Genomic DNA, 21,461 nt, shown 5'->3' with positions numbered 1-21,461 from the left:
ATGTTTTGAAAGCATTGTTTGATTTTGAGAACAGATCAAATGGTTTTGCGGGAAGTGTTTGATTTCTCCAGAAGTGTGTGTAAGTGTGTGTTTAAAGAAACAGAAGGATGTTGTTAAGTAGTCTCTAATTTACAGATACTAAGTGTCTAAATAATGAAGCTGTTATTTGTACTCTTCGCTGTGATTGTAAAGTGTTATAGCCGCTGCTGATTGGCTGGGCTCTCTCTCTCTGTCACGTGACTGCAGGCGCAGTAAACACGGGGAATCATGTGACCGCAGCCGGAGAGGAAGCTTCAATCACGGCGAACATGTCTGAGCGGACGCCGCTGCTGCATTACCGGCTCTCCGCCAGCGTCAACGAGTCCGGAGACCACCGGGAGACTCGGACCGGTAGAGATGAGGACGAGCACCAGAGCCCCGCGGCTGTCCGACGGAAAACCGCCGCTAAACAGCCGCCCAAACTCAACATATTCTTCGGCGTGGTGATCCCAACACTGCTGTCAATGTTCAGTGTGGTGGTGTTCCTGCGGATCGGTGCGTCTATCACTGACACTATCTATCTATCTATCTATCTATCTGTCTATCTGTCTATCTGTCTATCTGTCTATCTGTCTGTCTATCTGTCTGTCTATCTGTCTATCTATCTATCTGTCTGTCTGTCTGTCTGTCTGTCTGTCTGTCTGTCTGTCTGTCTGTCACATTATCGAAACAGTACGAGAACGTTATTTATATGTCAACATAATGGGAATGTTCTCAGAACGTTCTGGCAAGGTTACATACACACGTTCTTCTAGTTATGATAATGGAACATTTGTTCAAAATTATTTGCACGTCTTTAATAACGCACTCCAAAAATGTGTACAAAATTTTTATTTATATGTCAACATAATGGGAATGTTTTGGCAAGGTCATCTCAAAGTTATGAATAAACGTTTCTTCTTGTAACGATGAAAGAACATTTATTAAAAGTTATTTGTACGTCTTCAATAATGTTATCGAAACATTAGTACAAAAATGTTATTAATTTGTCAATTTGTTCTTGGAATTTTCTGGCAAGTTTCTCACAATGTTACCAACAAACGTTCTTCTAGTAAAAATTGTTTGCAAGTCTTTAATAACGTACTCAAAAAAATTGTACGAAAACGTTATTTATATGTCAACATAATGGGAATGTTTTTGTAATTTTCTGGCAAGGTTCTCTCAAAATTACAAACAATCGTTTTTCTAGCTGCGATAATAGAACATTTGTTAAAAATTATTTGCAAGTCTTTAATAACGTACTCAAAAAAATTGTACGAAAACGTTATTTATATGTCAACATAATGGGAATGTTTTTGGAATTTTCTGGCAAGGTTCTCTCAAAATTACAAACAATTGTTTTTCTAGCTACGATAATAGAACATTTGTTCAAAATAGGGCTGCATGATAAATCGCATGCGATATTTAATGCGCATCTCGTCGATAAAGCCGCTTCTGTAATCAGCTGTAAATCTCCATCACCTGTTCACTTTCTCATGAAACAGAATTAACTACACTGAGCCGTTGTTTACTGACAAGCTGCGCAAAACATGCGCAAAATATGATTGTGGTTTTGCGCAGCTTGTCATTAAATATCGCATGTGATTTATCGTGCAGCCCTAGTTCAAATTTATTTGTAACACTTCAACAACATACTCCAAAAATTTGTACGAAAACATTATTTATACGTAAACGTAATTGGAATGTTCTCGGAACGTTCAGACAAAGTTCTCTCAAAGTTACGAACATATGTTCTTCTAGTAACATTAATAAAACGTTCATTCAGAGTTATGTTTTTTTTTTATAATGTTCCTAAAACGTTATCATAAAAAAACATTTGTTATGCATTGTTCATGGAACGCTTTAGTTAAATATTTGTCTAACATTTTATCTATTGTAACTACTTGTTTTAGAGCATTTAGAGAACACTCAGAAGCAGTGTATGTAAATATTACTGAACATGAGATAAACGCCACACGGATGTGGTTTTGTGCTATTAAAATAAGTGTAAACTGGCTTTGCTGGATGCTAACACATCATGAGCCCAGATTATTTCCTTTTCTGCTTTACTGTAGTGTGAACAAATAGAAACTCAGACTTCGTACAGTCTGATCCACACAGACAGTTATTGGTTTCTGTGGTCAAGAATCGTCCACTGAGAGAGGAAGAGCGTCTTTTCTTACATTTGAAGTGATTTTGTTACAGTTTCTCATTGTGTGCTGTTTAGTAGCGAGATACATTGTATCACATAACTAATTAAGCATCGGCACAGCAGCCTGAAACTAAATTTGACAAACAAGTTACTTATAATCCACTTTGGATAAACCTGTCTGCTAAATGAGTGCATGTACATTTTAAATGAGCTTTTATGTTAAATTTAATTTTAGTTAAAAAATAAAATTTAACATCGACTAAATTTATCCATCGACTCTTACAGCGGACGACTTTGCAGCTTTCTTCACAAATAAGACAAGATCCATCAGTGACCAATTCTCCACACCGCAGACTGAGGAAAACTTCACAATGACCGATGCACACTCTTTATCCTCCTTCTCCCCACTCTCAGAGATGGACGTCTCCAAAATTCTCATGTCCAATCATCCTACTACTTGTCCACTTGATCCTATCCCCACTCACCTCCTTCAAGCGATCTCTTCTTCAGTCATACCTTCACTTACTCACATTATCAACTCTTCTCTTCAATCTGGAACATTTCCCTTAGCATTCAAGCAGGCTCGGGTAAGCCCACTGCTCAAGAAACCATCTCTAAATCCAGCGCTTCTTGAAAACTACAGACCGGTATCCCTGCTTCCATTCATTGCAAAGACACTTGAGCGGGCTGTGTTCAACCAGCTTTCTATGTTCCTTGGACAGAACAACCTCCTGGACAGCAACCAATCTGGCTTCAAAAGTGGCCACTCAACTGAGACTGCTCTGCTCTCGGTTACTGAAGCCCTGCGACTAGCAAGAGCAGCTTCAAAATCCTCAGTACTCATCTTACTGGACCTGTCTGCTGCTTTTGACACTGTTAATCACAAGATTCTCCTGTCCACCCTCAGAAAGATGGGAATCTCTGGAACTGCTCTCCTGTGGGTTAAGTCCTACCTCTCTGACAGATCATTCAGTGTGTCTTGGAGGGGTGATGTTTCAAAGTCACACCACCTTGCTACTGGGGTTCCTCAAGGCTCAGTACTTGGACCACTTCTCTTCTCCATCTACATGACATCTTTAGGATCTGTCATTCAGAAGCATGGCTTTTCTTATCACTGCTATGCTGATGACACCCAACTCTACTTCTCATTCCAGCCTGATGACCCGACGGTAGCTGCTCGCATTTCAGCCTGTCTGAGTGACATTTCTAGCTGGATGAATGACCATCACCTTCAGCTTAACCTTACAAAGACCGAACTACTGGTGATTCCAGCTAACCAATTGATTCATCACAACTTCTCTATACAGCTAGGCTCGTCAACCATAACTCCTTCGAGGACAGCCAGAAACCTAGGAGTTGTGATGGATCATCAATTAAGCTTCACTGACCACATTGCTACAACGACCCGGTCCTGCAGGTTTGCCTTATACAACATTAGGAAGATTAGACCCTTCCTGTCAGAGCAAGCAACCCAACTTCTTGTCCAAGCTCTTGTTCTCTCTAGACTGGACTATTGTAATGCTCTCTTGGCGGGCCTTCCTGCATGTACTGTCAAGCCCCTGCAAATGATCCAGAATGCAGCAGCGAGGGTTGTCTTCAATGAGCCAAAAAAAGCTCATGTTACTCCTCTCCTCATCAGGTTACACTGGCTACCAGTAGCTGCTCGCATCAAATTCAAGGTACTGATGCTTGCCTACAAGACGACCACTGGGACGGCACCAACTTACCTAAACTCACTGGTTAAATCCTATGTGCCCTCAAGAAGTTTGCGTTCTGCAAGTGAACAACGCCTTGTGGTGCCATCCCAAAGAAATTCAAAATCACTCTCACGGAACTTTTCCTGGACTGTGCCCAGCTGGTGGAATGACCTCCCAATCTCAATTCGTACAGCTGAGTCTTTACTCATTTTCAAGAAACATCTAAAAACTCATCTTTTTCGCCTGCACTTAACCTTCTAAGACCAGTACTTTTCCTTTTCTTGTCTCTTCTTTCATTTAATAAAAAAAAAAAAAAAAAAAAAAAAATATATATATATACCTGGCTATGCGTTCTATACTAGACTAACTGAGACTTGTCATGGCACTTGTATTCTGTTGTTGTTCTCTTGTTGACTGACTGCTTCTATTGTTCTCATTTGTAAGTCGCTTTGGATAAAAGCGTCTGCTAAATGATTAAATGTAAATGTTAAATGTAAATGTTAAATTTTTTTTTTTTATAGCTTTTGCATTTTAGTTTTAGTTTCAGTTTTGTTTAACGGTTACAGCTCTGATGGTTTGTCTGAGACTGATCATTGATGAACAGCTGATTGTGACGTAATATATGATTTTATTAATGACAGGAGCTTAAGCACAAGTGCTGTGTCTCTGAATATCTCCGGCATGATTTATGAATGTTTAATCAGTGTGTAGAGTACATAGTAACCGCAGTCACAGACAGGCTGTGATCTGTCTGTAATTTGTGAGCATTTGGCGTTGTGCGGTGGTTATTCCAGTTATGCCACTCACATGGCACACACAAACACACACACACACACACACACACACACACCCAGATCTCATTCACATCCGCAGGTTTTAACTCTGCTCGGGTTTAATATTTGCTTTTGTTTGTCTTTTAAGCACACTGGCTTAGTGAGAAGCCACTACGGTAAGAAACGATCATGTATTGATTTGCAGTATTTATCTTATGTGACAGGTGTTCAGCCTGCATGTGGAAACACACACACACACACACACACACACACACACACACACACACACATTGCATGTTAGCAAAGTCACAGTCACATGAAAGTGTGTGTTTTTAATACATGTTCCTACTCGTATTGGAAAGAAGAGTTTATATTTTTAATATTAAATTTTTTCAATATTTGATTTGCTCAAAATGCTGACTTATTTTTCTCACACATTAAATATTTCAGTATGAATTAAAGATATATGAAAAATCAGTTTTAACAAGTCGATAACACTTTACTAAAAGCCTTAAAATATAATGCATTATAAATGTATTCGTAATGCGTGTAATTCATTAAATATTATTATTATTTATCTTTTCATTAAATAATTGCAGTATGCTTTACAATATTTGAACATATTTTAATGCATTATACTTTCTAAAGGTGTAACAATGAGTAGATAATTATTATAATGTATTATAATTGTGGTTATACAATTCTCATTCCTCATGAGATCATACAATGCATCATAATGTGCATTAAAAGGCATGATTAATGCATTAAAACTAATTTTATAGTGCATTTTAAATGAAGGCTTTAAGTAAACTGAAGTTTGCAAACTGTGTGTGTGCATGAGTACATGCATGCAAATGTGTGCAGATTTGCTGATGTGTGTGATGTTAATGTTTTCAGATGTTTTAAATGTCAGCTAGGGTTTTTTTCCTTATAGTAATTTTTTTGACTGAAGTCCATTAAGCGCTGCACTAATCTAGAACATCTGATCTGTGAATGAACTACACGAGAGCAAGACTAAGCATGCATCAGTTTATGTTTAAAGTGCTGACAGGACACTTTTACTGCCGTTTTAAAGCTGAAGTGTGTCGAAATGCAACCTGTTTGCAGATCAAATTGACCAAAGATTTACAACATAGTGGTAATAGAAGACATTTTGTATGCACAATCCACAGTGCCTGTTATGTGAGTGTCAAACTTTGTCTGCATGTTTGTGACTTTATTAAATAAGGGGAAAAAAAGACACCATTTGAAGAACAGCAAAACTAGGTTACAGCAATACTTCACTCAAAAAACGAAAAATGTTCTGAAAATGTGTTCACTCTCAGTTCATCTGAGATCAGGGTGAGTTTGTTTCTTCATCAGGTTTGTAGAAATGTAGCACTGCATCAGTGTCTCATCAATGGATGCTCTGCAGTGAATGGGTGCCGTCAGAATGAGAGCTGATAAAAACATCACAATAATCCACAGCACTCCAGTCCATCATCTGGAGAAGACTAAAGATTAAACAAATCCAGCATTAAAATGATTTTAACTCAAACACATAGAGTCTATAATCCATAATAACACTTCCTCCTGTGAAAAAGTGCATCTGTTGTTGTTGTTTAGATCTGTTTAAACGCTGCTTGATCTGTGCAGATTTCTCTCCTGATTCAGACCAGAACCCTTTTTCACTGGAGGAAGTGTTATTCTGGATTATAGACTCTATGTGTTTGAGTTAAAATCATCTTAATGCTGGATGTGTTTCAGGTTTTGTCTTCTCCAGATGTTCACTGATGGACTGGAGTGCTGTGGATTATTGAGATGTTTTTATCAGACTCTCATTCTGACGGCACCCATTCACTTCAGAGCAAGTGATGCAATGCTACATTTCTGCAAACCTGATGAGGAAAAAAGCTAATCTACATCTCGGATGGCCTGAGGGTGAACACATTTTCAGCACATTGAAGTGAACTGTTGCTTTAACCAGTATTTCTGAAACTCAAAAATGTTGCGGGTCAAAATTGACCCAGAGTGTAATATAAGGGTTAAAACACCGTATAACCGGTGTTGTTTTGTGTTGCAGGTTTTGTTGTGGGTCAGTGTGGTCTTTATCAGACTATAGCAATGCTGCTGGTGTCGTATTTCATCATCAGTATGACGGTTTTGTCGGTGTGTGCGATCTCCACTAACGGAGCGCTGGACGCCGGAGGAGCGTATTGTATCCTTGCATCATTAAACACAAACATAAACACATGCATGACTGTACCTGTCGTTAATTTCCTTAGCTGTGGGGTTGTGTTCGTGTGTGCTTTTGTTTGCATCTACAGACATGATCAGTCGTGCTCTCGGCCCAGAGTTCGGTGGCAGCATTGGCATCATGTTCTTTCTGGCGAACGTGTGCGGCTGTGCCTTCTTAGTGCTGGGACTGGTGGAGGCCGTGCTCACAACCTTCGGGATTCCTGAAGGTAGCGTCTGCACTTGTGTTTATGTTAATTGTATAGGTATGCATGATCCTATTGACTCATGGAAGGGTTATTGACAAAATATGAGTTAATTTAGTGTGACTAAAACCACATGAGTCTACTCTGCATAAGTGGTTTTGGTTTATCTTTGGATGGCAAGGCATTATCTTGCATGTCACCAGTAATGCCAAGGTCATGGGTTCGATATTAAATATAAATATAATGGAGTTTGGTGTACAATAACATCAAACCAAAATAAAGGCTGCTGCACTGCTCTAGATGTTTAATGTTTTTATACACAACACTGTTGAGGTATGTCATTTCTTTTTAAAAAGCATAAAACATTTTCCCTTGTGTGCAAAAATTGAGCTTAAATTTGAACCAAAAACAGTGTTATTTTTGTATTATTCATATACTGTTATAATAGTTGTTATTATAATTTTAGTTAAAGTTTTAGTGTTTTTATATGCTTTTGCCTTTTTTTTTTACATTTTTAATTTATTTTTATATTTTATATGGTTTTAGTTATTTATATTTCAACTGTAGTTTTAGCTTCACCGTAAAAATATTTCAGATGTCAAGGCAACATTTGTCAATTTTTATTTATAGTTTTTCATTTAATATTCATATTTTGAATATTATATTATGCACATTGTTTTTTTTTCTAGCATTAATGGCTATTAATTACAATTAAATAAATTAATAAAAATATGTATTTATTTGTTTATATTTTTATATATTTATTTTTATATTTATATATATTTATTTAATATTTTTGTTTTAATGTCCAGCATCAAAGGCTATTAACTGCAATTAAATGAAACAAATAAACTTTTATTTCTGTATCTATTTAAATTATTTTCCAGCATCAATGGTTATTTATTGCAATTAAATAAAATAATAAAATATTTATTTATTTATTTATTTACTAGCAAAAATGGCTATTAATTGCTGTGAAATGAATAAAAAAATTTGTTTTTTTTTGTTAATTTATTTAAAAAAAAAATGAATGAATTTATGTTTTAGGTTTTAATGAGTGTTTTAATGTTGACTTGTGTTGTTATTTCTCTCAGATGGCTCGTCGCTGTCTGCATCTCGGTACATGGTTCTGCCGACCGGTTACTGGTGGTCTTTCCTGTACGGCACGGTGGTTCTGCTGCTGTGTGTGTTCGTGTGTCTGATCGGGGCTCATATCTATGCTAAAGCCACCTTCCTCATCTTCATCATTGTCATGGTGTCTTTAGGGAGCATTTTTATCAGTTTCTTCATCGTGCCGTTTAAAACCGTCCAGCTGCCTGGTCACAGGAACGCTTCCCTCGGGCCGACGAGCGCAAACTTCACCGGCTTTAAGTTAGAATCTCTGATGGGAAACGTGCAAGGTGAGAGATTTTACGATGGGTTTTCACATATTACCAGCTTTCAGTGTTTTATATCATGTCTGATTAGAAAACAGAGAAATGGGACTTTCTGTAAATTTCTGTAAAAGACCAAAGGTAGCTTCCTGATTGAAGAAACTTGAAGATGTATTAACTTGATATGAATTAACCAGCTTCATCAATAACCCAGCCGATCATTACACATTTACAATAACAGCAGCTAGTTCTTTCAAACCTAAGCACGTTTTTAGGAACATTACATTAGATCAGCTGTTCTCATATTAGTGTCATTGTTAAAGTAGTGAAACTAAAATCGAACACCACTTTTGAAGTGGAAAATATGTTTTTTTTTAAATATGTTTAGTTATATTTGTTATATCAAGATTGTGAGTTGGAGAAAAGCTGATGAATAAATCATAAAAATGTGAAATTAAACTGAGTAAATTTAAAATAAAAATGCACTTTTATAAAAATAAAAAAAAAGCTTGGAAAATGAAATCAAATGCTAACTAGAAAAGATAATCATTTATACACATGTAGGTGTGTTAACATGTTACATGTGCTTCCTATAGTAATAACAGTAAATCATGCATAATTACAAGTAGTTTAAACCTAACCTTAACCTAAACCACAAATTCATCTTTATTTTTTATAGTACTTTATAAAATACTGATTGTGTCAAAGCAGCTTTAAAAGCTTTTTAAGTGGCTTTGGATAAAAGAGTCTGCTAAATGCATACATGTAAGTGTAATAATCATGATTTTTAGCACAAACGCTGGGTTGCAGAAGACACCGAAAGTTAATCTAGTGTGTGTGTGTGTGTGTGTTTAGCTGACTACACAGTGGACTACTCCACTGGAGTCATGATGTCTTTCGCCACTGTTTTTGCGGTGATGTTTAACGGCTGCACTGGAATCATGGCTGGATCCAACATGTCCGGTGGGTCTTGAGTTTTACTGGACTGTTTATTTCTGTTTAGCATTTTCTACTGTTTGTTAGACTGAATTATTGTGTAAAAATGAAATTTCTGAATGACTTCTCAACCAAAATCCAGTTGGATTTTTTTCCATTGGCTTCTGGATTATTTCAGAAACTAAACCCAAAGCTTTATAATACGTACACATTTTGTTCATCACGATAATCTTCACAAAATAACATGACTTCTATTCATTTTGAAGCTTAAATTAAATCGGCAGAAGTAAAAATCTAAACATAGCCTATAAATGAACCACCAAATTAAAAAACACTGAGCTTTCCAAAACTCTTTGAGTCTTTATTTTAAAACATATTTTCACAGAAAGTAATTATAAACTGTCTGTTGTTTCAAACTAGTGGAAAGAAAACTCCAAAATACACTTTTAAGGGTTGTTTTTCTTGCTCTTTATCTATTTACATCTATAGAATTTAGTTACAATACTTATCTTTAAAGAGTTTTTTCTCCACTTCAGCAGCACTTACAAACACCAAAACTTAGACTTTTATTCCTCTCTATATTCTGATGGATTTTATAGAAGGGTTTTTTCATATATCATTCGCCTGGTTAAAATTTTTGACCTTTATCTATTTGCTTCTATCGATTTCAATTACAGTATACATCTTTTAAGGCCGTTTTCACAAAATGAGTTTTTTCTCCACTTCAGCAGCACTTACAAACACCAATACTTAGAGTTTAATTCCTCTCTATATTCTGAAGAATTTTATAGAAGGGTTTTTTCATATATCATTCGCCTGGTTAAAATTTTTGACCTTTATCTATTTGCTTCTATCAATTTCAATTGCAGTATATATCTTTTAAGGCCGTTTTCACAAAATGAGTTTTTTCTCCACTGCAGCAGCACTTACAAACACCAAAACTTAGAGTTTTATTCCTCTCTTTATTCTGAAGAATTTTATAGAAGGGTTTGTTCATATATCCTTCACACTCATTTATACATCATGTTATTCCTAAAAACATGGCAAAAAAACGTTTTTTTTTTCTGTCTTTTGACGGTATTTTATTGATTTAGGAAGGGATAAAATGAGAAATCCAAAATCCCCACAGTAAAAACCTTTCACTTTAATATGTCAACAAAATAAATGTGAAACCAGGCTTTACCCAATGTTCATTAATTCTCTGGAAATTTTATTAGATAATGTCTCTCATTTGCATGGTTAAACATAATGTTTCAGCAAATGTGTAATATGAAACTTGTTTGCAGTTCCATCAACTGGGGAAGTATGGTGAAGTGTATTAGTTAAGTTTTTGAACCTTTTCATCTGTAGTGTTGTGTTCCAAGGTAAAATAAAATGTGTTTGTATGTTTAAGGTGATCTGAAGAACCCGAGCTACTCCATTCCTCGTGGAACCATCACAGCCGTCGTTTTCACCTTCGTAATCTATATCCTGCTGAGTATACTGATATCCTGCACCTGTGACCGGTAATTTCTATACACACACACACACACACACACACACACACATACTTGTTTCCATTGTTTGTAGGGACATGTCATAGACGTAATGGTTTCTATACTGTACATACTGTATTTTCTATCCACTTACCCTAAACCACACATACAACTTAGATTTTCAAAACACTTGGTCAAAATTTACTGGTATTACTATACTTGTGGGGACATTTGGTCTCATAATATAAGGAATACCAGGTACACACTCACACACATAAACACACTCTCACAGAATGAAGCCGACAGATTAAATAATGAAAGTGAAAGTTAAACTTTTGAAATCTCAGAAAGTTTTTGGCACCAAGCTACTGTGGATTGCAAAGACCTGAGCGGATCTGAAAGCTGGCTCATGTGTGTGTGAGTGTATGTGTGTGTGTGTGTGTTTAAGCAGAAGTGTGATTGAGGTCACATGACATTCCTGGCATTTCCAACAGAAATAGTTCAAACTGCATTCATTTAAGTTCTACTGAATACAATTCATTTTTTAGGATGTTCGTTTGTAGGTTGCAAAGAATGTAAGTTTTGTTCTGTTTATGCCATAATTGGGGATGTTTTAAATGAAATGGTAATATAAATGTTTTGTTCTAATTGCAATGGCCAGAATTCTGGAAATGCCACGTATGTAGTAAATGCTAGTGTGTGGTTTTTAGTGGCCTCATGTGACGCATGGATTATGTGTTCCTCACATGATGTGCATGAGGAAAGAGAACACTGTGTGTGTGTGTGTGTGTGAGAGAGAGAAATAGAGAGAGAGACACTGAAGGTATATGAAAATAAAGGTTCTTCTGTTGAATGACAGAGAAATATGTGAAATCGTCTGAAGTCCAGCTCTGTCTCTTTTAAATGATTAACTTCTGCATTTAAATCAGTGTTATTTTAAGCATCGTCATACTAATGTAGGTTTATATTTATGTCTATAAGTCTATAATATGTCTTTTTTTTCATTTTTACTTCAGTTTTGTTATTTTAGTACATAAAATTAAACTAAATAGGTAAAAATTGATAGCCTGAATTTAATTAAATTTAATCCAATTTCGCTTTGGCGACTAGCTAAAATATAATTATATAAAAATATAAGTATATCATTTTTTTAAATATATTTTTTATCTAACATTCTTTTTAAGTAACAAAAAAACTTTTGTTTTATGTCCTTGATTTAAATGCATTTTTCACTTTTAAAACTTTTTTATAGTTTATATATATATATATATATATATATATATATATATATATATATATATATATATATATATATATATATATATATATATATAATTTTTTTTTTAATTAGTTTTATTTCAGTTTGTTAACATTTTACTAATTGTGTGTTTTTGTCATTTAATTTTTTTTTTTGTGTGTATTTATGTGTTAAACATTATATTTTTGTATTTCTATATTTTTATTTTTCAAGTTTTTATTTTAGTACATCAATTTAAACTAACTGGAAATGAGAATTGTTGTCATTGCAACTATCTAAAATATGTTTAGTTTTTTTATGTATTTTATTTTATTTGATGTTTATTTTATTTCAAACGATGTTTGTGTTAACAGTAATGAGCCTGATTTAAGTGCAGCTTTCGCTCCTAAATCTTACTGCATGTGTGTGGTCTTTGGGACTTTTAACTGTCTGCTTTAAACACCATGAAGTTTGAAAACGAGCCTGTTTGGTTTCTAAATCATCACATACAAACCTAAAACATGAATGTTTTAGGTTTGTAAAACCCCCAATCACAAAAAACAGATTTAGTATTTAGTAATTATGTAATTAGTTACTTTTTTAGGGAGTTACGCAATTTTGTCATGCATTACTTTTAAAAGTAACTTTCCCCAACACTGGTAATGATTGATTTTGAAAATCATTATTTACACCAGCATTAACGATTAAACTCTCTAACGCCCATCACCATGACCACAGAGGAGGCAGGTGGTCCTAAATTAAAGATGAATTCACCTAATCAAGTGAAAACAAGACCATTTGTGTCATTGGAGGCGGAAGCAATGCTTTAGTGACCAGCAGATGGCAGTACCACATTAAAACGCTCGCAGATAAACACGCACACAAGGTGCTTATGAGGAAAATAAGAGGAATCACCAGAGAAATATTGAGAAATATTCAACCGTTTTAAAGGTCACCTTTAGAGAAATCAAATTGTTCTTGATCTTTTGAAATAAGTGTTCATTGCATGATAGAAAACATAGGCCTACTGTAAGATGCTAAACGTCTTATGCAGAGGAAATAGAGATGCTTTTTTACATTTTAAATAGCAAAAATGACTTGTTCTGAACTTTTGCAGCTTTCTGATGTTAGGTAGATGGACATAAACACATTTAAATGACTGTATGGAAGCTTATGTAAATGAATATAAAGGTAATTGCGACCCGTAACGTCACAATTCGGACTTTGTTTTTTTAATTAAAATTCTGAATTTTTTTTCTCCTGGATGTGCAAGAATAAAATTTCGAAATACAAACTTGCAGCTCTCAGAAGAATATTATGAATTTTGAAATAAAAAAATAACTTTTTTTTTAATTCCATGGTTTTCTCACAATTAAAAAAGAACATCTGAATTGAGGAGAAAAATGTCAGAGTTGTGAGGAAAGAACTGCTGCTAATAAATTGTTTTATTTATTTTATTCGGTGGTGCAAACAATTCACAGTGTTTTCACCTTGCGCTGTCGAGAAAAACGTCTGAAATGTGAGATAAACGTGTAATTTCTTTTTTCTTTTTCCATGGCAGAAAGAAAATCAGATTTTTACTTACAATTTTGCACGTCTGTGTGTGTGTGTGTGTGTGTGTGTCTGTGTCTGTGTCTGTATCTGTGTGTGTGTGTCTGTGTGTGTGTGTGTGTGTGTCTGTGTCTGTGTGTGTGTGTGTGTGTGTGTCTGTGTGTGTGTGTGTGTGTGTGTCTGTGTCTGTGTAGGGGAAGTCGTGGCCTAATGGTTAGAGAGTCCGACTCCCAATCGAAAGGTTCTGAGTTCGAGTCCCGGGCCGGCAGGAATTGTGGGTGGGGGGAGTGCATGTACAATTCTCTCTCCACCTTCAATACCATGACATAGGTGCCCTTGAGCAAGGCATTGAACCCCCAACTGCTCCCCGGGCACCGCAGCATAAATGGCTGCCCACTGCTCCGGGTGTGTGTGTTCACTGCTCTGTGTGTGTGTGCATTTCGGATGGGTTAAATGCAGAGCACAAATTCTGAGTATGGGTCACCATACTTGGCTGAATGTCACTTCACTTTCACTTCACTTCATGTGTGTGTGTGTGTGTGTCTGTGTGTGTGTCTGTGTGTCTGTGTGTGTGTGTCTGTGTGTGTGTGTGTCTGTGTGTGTGTGTGTGTGTCTCTGTGTCTGTGTCTCTGTGTCTGTGTCTCTGTGTCTGTGTGTCTGTCTGTCTGTGTGTGTCTGTCTGTGTCTGTGTCTGTGTGTGTGTGTGTGTGTGTGCGTGTGTGTGTCTGTGTGTCTGTGTGTCTGTGTGTGCGTGTGTGTGTCTGTGTGTCTTTTTGTCTGTCTGTCTTTCTGTGTGTGTGTGTGTGTGTGTCTGTCTGTGTGTCTGTCTGTGTGTGTGTCTGAGTGTATGTGTGTGTGTGTATGTCTGTCTGTCTGTCTGTGTGTGTGTGTCTGTGTGTGTGTGTGTTTCTCCCAGAACTGTCAGTCAGTTATAGTGTGTTAATTTATTCATTCAGTGTTTAATTGTATCAGTTTAAATCTGTCATTCATCTTTTGTGGCAGCGCTGTGAGAGAGAAACCCCTGAACATCTGTCTGTCTGTGTTTCTGAATCTCACTGCTGCAGATGATGAACTTTGACCTCTGGTTCTCTCTGGTCTCTCTCACTGTTGATCGCATCTCTCTGAGAGCTGAGCTCACATTTAGAGGCAGATGCACACACTGTGCCATTATGAAGTTATGGTCTGTCAGATGAGCATTTATTTGATGGGTAAATGCATCAGTAATCAATTGTAGTTCCGAAAGATCAAGAAAAGTCCCCTTTAAAGTGTTTGGTGTTTCTCTGTAACCTGCTGATTGTTAGAGACGGTCACAGAGGGCTGTGAATGGGGCTTGTTAGCTATCGATTGTTTTTTTTATTGATCCCTCACTTTATTCAGAGCGCCAGATGACCTGCTGTTATTGATGGACGGTTATCTGACCATAGCATTGAGCTTGTGATCACACATGGCGTGCGTTGCCTGTGAAACTGCTCTGTTAAAGTGCTGTGGAAGTGTTACAGGACTAACGGATCATTCCTATTGGCTGTGGATGGATCACATGACTGCTCAGCTCATTTGCATAAATGTAGGCGTTTCTCATCTTCTCATCACATTGCTTCTGTCACTGTAAATCAAAATGATCATCGTTTGAAAGCATTTGTGGATAATGACTGAACATTCGTTAACAGTTAATCAGTGACTTCGCATCGCATTCGCAAGATATTTTTTTGCACGTTGTAGTTTATTGCAATGCAGTCTAAAATATCAGTTTAATTAATTAATCAAGGTATTTTTGCTATACTATTAGTTTTTGTTAATATTTTGAATTAGTTTTTTTATATATATTTTAAGCTTTATATTGAATTTTAGTTTAATTAGTAAAAATTCTTTCATTTAGATTTGTTTTTATTAGTTTTTAATAACTTTTACTTTAGTTTTATTTAGATTTATAATAATAAAGTATAATCATTATTGCATTTATTGTATTAATCATTCTATAATTATTAATATAATAAATTACTTTGATATTTTAGTGCTTCCGCTTAAATTAAATTAAAATAATAAATGTTGTCTTGGCAACTAGCTGTAATAAAAATTAAATAAAATTTTTACTGTTTTATGTAAATGTTTTTTTATGGATTTTTTATGGATAAACCTGTAATTGACAATTATTGATAAAACAGTTATCCTAATATTTGTGAGATGCAAACCTAAGCGTTTGGTCACTTTATTTTAAAAGTTGCTGTCAGTGTGAATGTCTTTAAATGTAGAAATTTTGACAATTAAATGCATTAATTCTCATTACTGTAAAGCAAAAAAATAAAGATGCATTGATTTTAATTTAAAAAATCATATTTACTAGTTAATATTTGTTTTACTTAAAATTGTCCAGATTATTTTATTTTATTTTATAAAATATTATTGTATTTAATAGTTTAACATTTTATAGGTTAATAAATGATGTTAGAATTTAACAATTTAATAATGATAATCTAATGATATTTTTGTTGCTAGATTCAGTGACTATAAAAAAAGCTATGATATTGCTGAAAAACTTAAGCCACTACGTTTGAGATTCTTCAGAAGGATTTTTTATTTTTATTTTATTTTGATATTTTATTATTTGTAATTTAATTAAAAAAATATATTTAATTTTATTATTTTTAATTTTATTTAATGTATTTTTAATTTTATTTAATGTATTTTTTATTTTTGTATTAATGTAATTAATTTATTTTTCAATTTTATTTAATTAATAAGTATTTGTTTGCAGCTGTCAGGATTTACATTCATTGTGCTCCTGTCTGCAGAATTAATACCTCATAAAAGATACAGAGCGCATGGATGGACGCTCGATTGACGTTTTCAGTTCCATACAGACTTGTCAGCTCGTGTCTTTAACCTGTGTGTGTGTGTGTGTGAGAGAGAGAGACAGAGATGGAATAATTGTGTGTTCAGATCTGCAGTTAGTGTGTATAATATTTAATAGAGCTGTGATGATGCTATTAAAAGCGCTGGAGCTGAACGAACGCGTGAGAAGAGTTTCAAGAGAAAGGAGCAACCTGTGGTTTGATTCTGGTCTTTCTCTCGTCTCTGAGTTCTTTGATGACAGGATTTATTATCCGGTTTATTTAATTTCATCATTTACGCTCCCTCACATCATTCGAATGCAGTTAAACGTTGCAGTTGACATGAGAAAGCCGGGTCAGAAGATTTTAAAGTCATGCAATTTATAGTCCAAACAGATCAGTGTTTTTTTTTTATTATTATTATTATTATTATTTATGCACTTTTTCAATATTTTTTATTTTGAATTATTTTGAATTTTTATTATATTTTCGGTTTGTTTTAATTTTTTTGTGTGCTTTTGTCTTCTTCTTCTTCTTCTTCTTCTTCTTCTTCTTCTTCTTCTTCTTCTTCTTCTTCTTCTTCTTATTATTATTATTATTATTATTATTATAAATGTTTTTGGTCATTTAAGTACTTCAACTTATTTCAGTTAGTTGCATCATTTATATTTTATTTTATCTTAAATGTTTTTTCAATTAGTGCAACTGTTTTAAGTTGATTTTGTTAACAATATCAACACTGAAACAGATTCTAATCTGTTTTAGCATGTTTTAAAAGTTATATTATAAAAAATTTCCATGCATTTAGATTTAGTACTTAAAAAAATTGAAATATTGCATTGACATCTAACTAAAATAAGTTTGTTTTCCATTTAATATTTATATTTAAATATTTAATTTACCAAAAATATTTAAATACCATTTGAATATAAAAAAATATTTTCTATGTTATTCAATGATTGTAGTATCATTGAGATAATATTACCATTTTTATGAATAAATTTTTGTTTAATTAATTTTTTAATTTCATATTTTCTGTTTTAATAAGTTTCTTGTGTGGTTTTGCATTTTACATTCATTTTTATTAAAGTTTGTTATTTTAGCACATGAAGTTAAACTAAACAAAATTTAGATTATAAGTTTAAATTTGTATACATTTTAATCATATTTCACTTAACGTTTTAGTAGCAAAAATGCTTTTTTTGTTGTTAATTTAAAATTTAATTAATTTAAATATTTTTATCATATTTAAATAAAGTTTTAAGATTTTCCATGCATTTACATTCGGTTGTAGTTTTAGCCATTTTAGCATTAAACTTATATCAGTTAGTTGCCAATGCAACATCTCTAATTTTTCATTTTAAATGTAAAAATGTTTCGCATAATATTTAAATTTATTTTTAAATTCCGAAAACGTTTTTTTTTTTTTGCATGCATGCATGCATGCATTATAGCATGTTTTATTAGTTAATTTAGCAGATGTTGTTTGAAAGCTCCAGTGCTCTGCACGTGTCGTATATTAAGTGCACTAAGTATACACTAAGTGATGTGTCCTCTGTTTTCTCTCCAGGGTCCTCCTCCAGCAGGATTACGGTTTCCTCACAGACATCAACGTCTGGCATCCGTTCGTGACGATCGGTGTTTACTCGTCCACGCTCTCGGCTGCCATGAGTAACCTGATCGGAGCGTCCCGTGTGCTCTTCGCTCTGGCTCGAGACGACCTGTTCGGTGAGAACCCTCGCAGAACCCGCTCTAGAACACCGCCCTGTTCCTGCTCGTTATCATCTAATTGAGTTTGCCCCTTCTGAGCCTCGTTTACATGAACACGCGTTTCTGTTTTATTTGTGACAACACACGTGACCTCCAGAACTTCTATTACTGTTACTAAGACAAAAACTACATTTATGAAAGAATTCTATTGAATACATTTAAATAAATTAGAATTTAATAATAATTACATTTAACTTTTTAATATATTTTATTTAGTGTGTGTGTGTGTGTGTGTGTGAGAGTGAGAGTGTGTGTGAGAGTGTGTGTGAGAGTGTGTGTGAGAGTGAGTGTGTGAGTGTGTGTGTGTGTGTGTGTGTGTGAGAGAGATTGACAGTGTGTGAGTGGGTGAGTGTGTGTGTGTGTGTGTGTGTGTGTGTGTGTGTGTGAGAGAGAGAGTGTGAGAGTGTGTGTTTGTGTGTGAGAGTGAGTGTGTGTGTGTGAGAGAGTGGGTGAGTGTGTGTGTGTGTCTGAGAGAGTGTGTTTGTGTGTGTGTGAGAGTGTTTGTGTGAGTTTGTGTGAGTGAGTGTGTGAGAGTGAGTGTGTGAGAGTGAGTGTGTGTGAGTGTGTGTGTGAGAGTGTGTGAGTGTGAGAGTGTGTTTGTGTTTGAGTGTGTGTGTGTGTGAGTGTGAGAGTACGTGTGTGTGAGTGCGTGTGTGAGAGTGTGTGTGTGTGTGTGTGTGAGTGCGTGTGTGTGAGTGCGTGTGTGAGAGTGTGTGTGTGTGTGTGTGTGAGTGTGTGTGTGTGAGAGTGAGTGTGTGTGAGTGCGTGTGTGAGAGTGAGTGTGTGTGAGTGCGTGTGTGAGTGTGAGTGTGTGTGTGTGTGAGTGTGTGTGTGTGAGAGTGTGAGAGTGTGTGTGTGTTTGAGTGTGTGTGTGTGTGTTTGAGTGTGTGTGTGTGAGTGTGTGTGTGTGAGTGTGTGTGTGTGAGAGTGAGTGTGTGTGAGTGCGTGTGTGAGAGTGAGTGTGTGTGAGTGCGTGTGTGAGAGTGTGTGTGTGTGTTAGAGTGTGTGTGTGAGAGTGTGTGAGTGTGTGTGTGTTTGAGTGTGTGTGTGTGTGTGTGTGTGTGTGTGTGTGTGTGAGTGTGTGTGTGTGAGTGTGTGTGTGTGTGAGTGTGTGTGTGTGAGAGTGTGTGTGTGTGAGAGAGTGTGCGTGTGTGTGTGAGTGTGTGTGTGAGAGTGTTTGTGTGAGTTTGTGTGAGTGTGTGAGTGTGTGTGTGAGAGTGAGTGTGTGTGAGTGTGTGTGTGTTTGAGTGCGTGTGTGTTTGAGTGCGTGTGTGAGAGTGTGTGAGTGTGAGTGTGTGTGAGTGTGAGTGTGTGTGTGTGAGAGTGTGTGAGTGTGTGTGAGTGTGTGTGTGTGAGTGTGTGTGAGAGAGTGTGTGTGTGTGTGTGTGTGTGTGAGTGTGTGAGTGTGTGTGAGAGGGAGTGTGAGAGTGTTTGTGTGAGTTTGTGTGATAGAGTGTGTGAGAGTGTGTGTGTGTGTGTGTGAGTGTGTGTGTGAGAGTGTTTGTGTGAGAGAGTGTGTGAGTGTGTGTGTGTGTGTACACTCCTTCATCTGCTGATAGTTTGATGTTTGATGTGTAAATAAGATCTTTCTGTCTCTCAGGACGCTTCCTGTCTCCAGCCAAACACACGTCTGCGAGCGGGAACCCCTGGGTGTCTGTGCTGATCTCCTGGATCCTCGTGCAGGTGAGCTTCAGGAAGAACAGAGGGACTGTCGGTCAGCTCGTGTCTGTGAAGATGGTTCCTTTAGTCTTCGTGAGCTGAGGTTCAGCTGTAAACATGTTCCTCCCACATTCATATTTGCCACTCCTGCAACTAGAATGCCCCACCCACATCTACCATGCCCCTCCCACACTCAACATGCCCCGCCCATATCTGCCATGCCCCTCCCACACTGAGCAGGCCCAAACCATATTTACCATGCCCCTCCCACACTGAGCATGCCCCGCCCATATCTGCCATGCCCCTCCCACACTGGGCATGTCCCCGCCCACATTCAGAATCTCTTTTGCCATTTTTTAATGGTGCTTCTGAAGGCAATTGTTTTCTGCCAAAAGAAGATCCACGGAGAAGCCAAGAGAAAAACGTATCTAAATAAATAACAGAAATAAGGTTCAAATAAATAACAGTTCTATTAAAATTTAAATTAAAATTACTTTGTATTAAATAAATTTATAAAAATGAGATTCAAATAATTGAAACGAGATCTAAATAAACAAATAATAGAAATATAAAAAAATATATATATTTTTTATTATTACTTGTACAACACTCATTTTTTTTGTCCCAAAAAAGTAAAACGTTTCTGAAAACCATCCTTTGCTGAAGGAACCGGTTAATCTCCCATAATGCACTGGGACTGGCGCTCATAAGTGGATGGTGACTCAGCAGATTAAAGCTGTGGAAGCTTTCCAGATGTGCTCCTGACGTCCAGAAACACAAGAAACGCTTTCAGAAAGCCCTTCGTGAGTCTGACCCTGTGTTTGGATGAAACACCGCCGCCGTGATCTGTCTCAAACATGATTTATCCTCAACACTTAAAGTAACCTCGTGTTATATAGTGTTTCTCTAAAGAAGAGCTCTCAGTGTGAGGAGTAATGCTCAGACAATATCTTAATAACTCACTCTAAATCACAGCAGCACACACTAACACACACACTCACTCACTCACTCACACACACACCACACACACACACACACACACACAAACACAAAAAAATATTTTTTATTTAAATGTTATTAATTTTTATTGTGCTATTTTTTATTTACAGTTTTCATTGTCATTTTAGTAATTTTATGTGCTTTTTGGATTTGTCTGTATTGCATAAAATATGGAAAAGTAAAAAAATGCATTGTATCTTTCACTTTATTCCCATCTTCCTTTCACTGCTTCGTAATTTTTATTAGGTTAAACTTTTTTTCTATTATTATTATTATTTTTTGTAATTTTAGGTGCTTGAAACTTATACTTGTTTTCATATATTTATTTTTTAAATGTTTATAAAAATTATTTTGTTTTAATTAAATTACCATATTTATTGTTTCATAAATTTAATGTATTAAATTAAATTACATTTATCCTCTCCTCTCTTTCACCTCCTCCTCTCTCCTCTCTTCCTATCTTCCTCTTCTCCTCCTCCTCCCTCCCTCTCCTCTCATCTCTCTCCTCTTCCTCTCTTCTCCTCTCCTCTCTTCTCCTCCTCCCTCTTCTCCTCCTCCTCTCTTTCCCTTCTT

The 21,461-nt window shown here is 35.7% G+C and overlaps 1 protein-coding gene across 1 annotated transcript; it reads left to right on the top strand.

The window, feature by feature from the left end:
• Positions 1-255: 255 nt before the first annotated feature.
• On the top strand, positions 256-20,295 carry LOC113088740 (solute carrier family 12 member 9). The gene is made up of 8 exons (XM_026255808.1): positions 256-534; positions 6,703-6,837; positions 6,947-7,084; positions 8,155-8,460; positions 9,289-9,396; positions 10,763-10,874; positions 18,031-18,188; positions 19,831-20,295. The coding sequence occupies exons 1-8, from the start codon at positions 309-311 to the stop codon at positions 19,989-19,991; spliced, it is 1,344 nt and encodes a 447-aa protein (XP_026111593.1). The 5' UTR covers positions 256-308; the 3' UTR covers positions 19,992-20,295.
• The last annotated feature ends 1,166 nt before the right edge of the window (positions 20,296-21,461 follow it).

Source organism: Carassius auratus, unplaced genomic scaffold, assembly GCF_003368295.1.
Source record: "Carassius auratus strain Wakin unplaced genomic scaffold, ASM336829v1 scaf_tig00046954, whole genome shotgun sequence".
In the NCBI taxonomy this organism is placed as follows: domain Eukaryota; kingdom Metazoa; phylum Chordata; class Actinopteri; order Cypriniformes; family Cyprinidae; genus Carassius; species Carassius auratus.
This window is presented reverse-complemented; position numbering and strand designations above follow the sequence as displayed.

Bases quoted from the DNA above. Each gene is read 5' to 3' on its own strand.
- LOC113088740 (XM_026255808.1), top strand. From the start codon at position 309: ATGTCTGAGCGGACGCCGCTGCTGCATTACCGGCTCTCCGCCAGCGTC. The intron at 9,397-10,762 runs GTGGGTCTTGAG...TGTATGTTTAAG, and splicing joins GGCTGGATCCAACATGTCCG to GTGATCTGAAGAACCCGAGC. The intron at 10,875-18,030 runs GTAATTTCTATA...TTTTCTCTCCAG, and splicing joins ATATCCTGCACCTGTGACCG to GGTCCTCCTCCAGCAGGATT.